Raw genomic sequence first — 4,894 nt, forward strand, 5'->3', positions numbered from 1 at the left:
CCGGAACTCGAACCGGCTCGCCGGGTCGACGTAGCGCTGGAAGCCGGGCCCGTAGTCAAGCCCACCGGCAGAGTACGGGTAGAACCGCTGGTCCGATATGGGGTAAAAGGTGTCGAGCCGGCGCGCGCGTGCTGCCTCGGGCGCGAGAGAGAGCAGGAAGGAGCCAGAGCCCCAGAGGTTCAGAGCGGGAGCAATCAGGGTCGCGCCCAGCGCGGGAAGCAGCGCACGGCGAGGCCGAGGACCCAGCAGCCAGAACCACAGAGGCAGCGGCTCGTCGTCGGAGAAGCGGCCGGCGCCACTCCAGTTCGAGCTGTAGTTCGGCGCTTCGCCCTCGGCGGTCGCCGGCTGCTGCGAGGCCGGAGGCTCCGGCTGCGCGCCTGGCGGCGGCGAGCACAGTCTGCCGCCACGCGCGCGGAGCCGAGGCGGCCGCGCAGCGGCGGCGCCGCCGGGAATGAGCGAGGTGGCGGCTGCGGCGAAGATCGATAGCATATGGTGTTTTCGGAGAGGGGGTTGTGTTCTCTAGGCCCCTAAGGGCCCTGCGCGCGGCGTCGGAAGCGAGCTTGTTGCACGATCAAAAATGCCAAGCGCTGGAGGATCCGATGGAGACGCGGATCCGCGGTTTTAGGTTCGTTCTTTAGCAGATCAAGGCACAGAGCTCACACAAATCGCGTGGTGTACAAATGAGAGACGAGAAGTTTGGAGTGCACGCGGTGCGGTCAACGCCGGAGCGTTGAGCCTTGCGCGCGAGGAGGTTCATCTTTGTGGTAAGATGTTCTTATCTTCTTTTTCTTCGCCCGGCTGGGAAACTTCCAAGCACATTTGCCTTTGCGCCATGAGATCCCGCTCTGGGGTCCTGCTCGCCTTCGCCACTGCCGCCGCTGCCTTCGCGCCGGCCCGGCTGCAGCAGCCTCGGCTCTCGTCCGCGACCGCGCCAGCCCTCTTGCCGGCGCGGCCGCTTGCTGCGACGCGGCCGCTTGTTGCGACGCGACCAGCTCGGCATGCGCAGCCTGCAATGTTCCTCGGCGTCCGCAAGGCGCTGATCTCGGTGCCGGTGCTGTACGTGCTGATGAGCCTCAACGAGTACGCCACCCACCGCTGGTATCAGCACGAGGAGTTTAACCGCAACCACGCCTTCAACCGGTGAGCCACTTCCGAGACACCTCTGGCACACGCCTGCGACACCCACCACAACCACGGACGTGACGATCCGACGAAAGCCGCCGCCCACCTCCCTCCGCTCCCGCCCCGTCGCGCAGCTTCTTCCAGCGGCTGCTGTCGGTGCTCAAGAACAGGCCGATGCGGCTGCCGGACGGGAGGGCCAACCTGGTCAAGCTCAAGGGCGGGGGACACGTCGAGGCGCGAGACACAGCCGAGAGAGAGAGGGCCGGGATCGCCTCGACCGGGATCGCCTCGACCGCGCCAAGGGCAGCCGCCGTGTCGAGACGCGCAGTCGATCCTGTTCGCGCTTGCTTGCGCCGCCCCGCCGCCGCCGCTGCTCACCGCCGCCGCTCACCGCCGCCTGCGCTCTCGCCTCCGCTGGCTCTGCTCCCCCGGCCTCACCGGTGCCGCCCCCGCCGCCGCGCAGCACCACGCCGAGACGTACGACGACATGTCCCTCAAGAAGGACAAGCGCTGGCGGCAGACCAAGGCGAACAGCCCTCGGGACTCGGGTGTCTGCTGGGCTGTCGCTTGGATGCGTCCGTGACGCATCCAGCGACGCTGGCCACAGGCGGCCGCTTCGCTCGACTCGGACATTGCTCGCGGCACCGCCTTCTCGTGGGCGGTCACCGGGATGATGACGGTCCAGGTGCGGGAGGCACTTCCAGTCACGTCCAGCGCACGCACGCAACCCACCGCGAGGGCGGTGCACCCTCTTGGAGCCTCGTGGAGGGCTCGAGGGGTCGGAAAGAGGCTCCCGTCTCCGCTGCAAGAGTCGCTCGCGGCAACCGGCCGCAGCCGCACTGCCGTGTGTCTCTCACCCACCTTTGTGCGCAGATGCTGCCGAGCGCGCTGCCCCGGGTTTGCGCTGCTCCGAATTGAACTGCTCGAGAACCTTGCAGTGCTTCTGCCGGGCATGCTGGTGCCGCGCCGCCGGGTGCGGGGCATGCTCCAACCGCGGGGCCTCTTCACGGCTCTGAGTGTGGACAGGTGCACGCGCTGGTGTGGAACATGCTCCACCCGCCCATGCACGGCTTGCCGCCAGTCAAGCTGAAGTATGGCGCGCCGCGCTCGTCTCCTCTGGCGCATGCCCCGCCACACCGCGGACTGAGGGGAGGTGCGCGGTGGCGGTGGTTAGGCGCGCCTAGCTGGCCGCTGGAGGGGCTGCGCGACACGGCCTACTTCAAGTACATCTACGAGAACCACCAGGGCCACCACGTCCTCGGCGGCCAGGCCAACTACAATGTGCGCACGCCCAGCGCCGCCCACGCGCCTCGTGCCCCGCCGCGACGGCGCGTCACGCGGAGCGGCTGTCTCGCCAGGTCTGCTGCCCGCTCACCGACCACCTGCTTGGCACGTACGTCCCGACCGCCACGTGGGTCAAGCGGATGCGTAAGGTGCCCGGCCCCGAGGGCGAGCGGTGGGGCATCCCGGTCGAGCCGAAGGGCGTGCCGCAGGCGCCGATTATTGCGGCAGGCAAGGCCACCGAGCGGGACTTCACGCCGACCGCGCTCCTCAACGCGCCCGAGCCCGCCTGAAGAAGGGGGGGCGCGAGTAGAGAGGAGCGGTGGGGGGCAAGGCGGTAGAGCCGCCGCCGGGCGTCTGCACTTCCGCTCGTGGCGCGCTCTTTTCGTCCCCACCGACTGACTGCGGTCTGCGGACGACATTTTGGACGATCGTCAGAACACGCATTAATTACCGCGCTGCTGTTGGTTTTGGTTTTCGCAGTCCATCAAAAATGAAATGAAAAAACGGCGGCCGCGCGGGCATGTGGGCAACGGGCGCGGGCGCGTCCACTCCACGGACCACACACTCTATGGACGATCTGGTCTCGTGCTCGTGCGGGCGGGTCTCGCCTGCTATCTGGCCTCCACACTAAAAACGGGGACTCTAGCAGCGGCCGCGAATACTGAAGAGGGAATACCAATACATGAACCACGTCAAGTTCCTGTAGGCGGTCCCTCCCATGCGCTCTCTCCTTCCTGGTCCGTCATGCTGCCGATCGCACTTTTTGCACATTGCAGCTCCCGGTCCCACCCTCCAGCGCCGCCACACGCACAACATGTTGCCTCAGCGGCCGCCGAGCAACGGATCCTTATCCTCGCAGCAAGGCAGAGGTCCGAAGAGCGACCTCCGCCCACCGAGCATAGGGCCGATCCCACCGTCGGGGCAAGGGAGGCACACTGCTGATGGAGGTGCTGGCGGGGGGAGCGGGGAAGGAAACACATATGGCAAGGGATCGACCGGAGTGGGGGGTTCTTCGTACGAGAGATACGACTCGACGAGCTTCCGTTCTTCAGCCCGCCTGCAGCAACGGGGAGCAATTTTGGCCGACCATCGTCGTGCTCGAGCTTCACTGCTGTTCCCGCAGCCAGCTGAAAGCATACGAACCGTGGGGAAATGCGAGGGCAAGAGGGAGGGGGGGCGCGGGCGAGGCGAACCTGTTTTCGGCGAAATGGAGGTTTGGGTTGCTATCCGCCTTCTCTGCGGCCTTCGCTGGCGCGCCGAGCACAGCGGCAGCAAGCGAGGCGGCCAGCATATATTCGGCCCGAACGTCCTCGGCGATGTAAAAGGAGTTGCTCCCCGGCCCTGTGGATGTGAGGTTAATGACTGCAGTCCAAGTGCTCCGACTCCGAGTTATTCTTCTATTGGCGCTAGCCGCGAGACACACGGGAAGGAATTTTAAGTTTGGCAGGTAGGGTATGCGCCCTCTCGGTCGGGGTCTCCGCACGCTCCCACCGAAAGTTGTCCGCTCATAAAAGAAATCCGCGCGAGGAATCACGAACGATATCATCAATCTAACATCAATGACCCGCCCCAAGAGCCAAGTGGGGTGATCTGGTGCTAGTAGGGTCTGACCCCCCTTGATATGCCGAACCGCGAGAGGGGATATTCACAAGGAGCGATAGCGACGCTGTGAATAGACCCGAAACGCGAAAGCGGGGCGGACGGCATATCAAGGGGGGTCAGACCTCCTTCTCCTTTGAAGAGTGCGAGATCGTCTCTTCCTTCTAGATGCGTGAGACGCGTCCGCTCCATTACATTATGCGTTAATGTGCTCGGTTGGTTTGACACCTGCGTTTGAGCACGGAGCTGCAAATGGGCCACGGGAAATCTCTCCACCGTTCTCCGTCACCCTCCGCCCGCCCCCAGCAGGCGCCAAAAGTCCAGCCCGAGGAGCGAGGGTAGCGGCTGCCGCGCCTCACCGCCTCGCCAAGAGGCACCATCTGCACGCGCACATCGGCGCCAGACGCCGAACTCGCCGGCGGTCTCTGCGCCGTCCTGCCGGTCCGGCCCGGCCCGCCACTCGAGACCACTTTGTGTGTCAAGTGCTCAAGTGCTCAAGTGCTAGACTTAAACTGCTCTTCTAGTTTTTTGCGAAATCGAGATCGACCGGAGGAGCGTGGCGAGATCCATATATAACGCGGCGACGAAACGGGACCGCACGTAATCGTTGCGCGATAGGAGATCGCCCATGGGTAAGATGGCTGGGCCACAGCCATTTCAGCCATCTACTATGGCTGGGGCACAGTCAGTGCAGCCATCCTCCGGAGCATGGCTGGTGATAATTCGATGGCAGCCGTCCGCCGCCCCCGCCACACGCACAAATGGCTGCGCGCTTGCCGCCCCCGGCCTCGCGGGACGGCTGCCATTGGCTGCCATCTAACCATGACCAAATAGGGAATCGCCACGACCCCCTCCCGCGCTCTCTGCTATTTCCATAAAAAAGGGGGGG

The 4,894-nt window shown here is 65.1% G+C and overlaps 1 protein-coding gene across 1 annotated transcript; it reads left to right on the forward strand.

Moving 5' to 3' along the window:
* Nucleotides 1-832: 832 nt before the first annotated feature.
* On the forward strand, nucleotides 833-2,696 carry EMIHUDRAFT_224131 (hypothetical protein; the record flags this gene model as incomplete). Its single annotated transcript, XM_005791113.1, has 7 exons — nucleotides 833-1,140; nucleotides 1,257-1,350; nucleotides 1,730-1,807; nucleotides 1,996-2,019; nucleotides 2,149-2,213; nucleotides 2,307-2,403; nucleotides 2,481-2,696. The coding sequence occupies 7 exons, from the start codon at nucleotides 833-835 to the stop codon at nucleotides 2,694-2,696; spliced, it is 882 nt and encodes a 293-aa protein (XP_005791170.1).
* Nucleotides 2,697-4,894: the final 2,198 nt, after the last annotated feature.

Source organism: Emiliania huxleyi (assembly GCF_000372725.1).
Source record: "Emiliania huxleyi CCMP1516 unplaced genomic scaffold EMIHUscaffold_115, whole genome shotgun sequence".
Classification (NCBI taxonomy): Eukaryota; Haptophyta; order Isochrysidales; family Noelaerhabdaceae; genus Emiliania; species Emiliania huxleyi.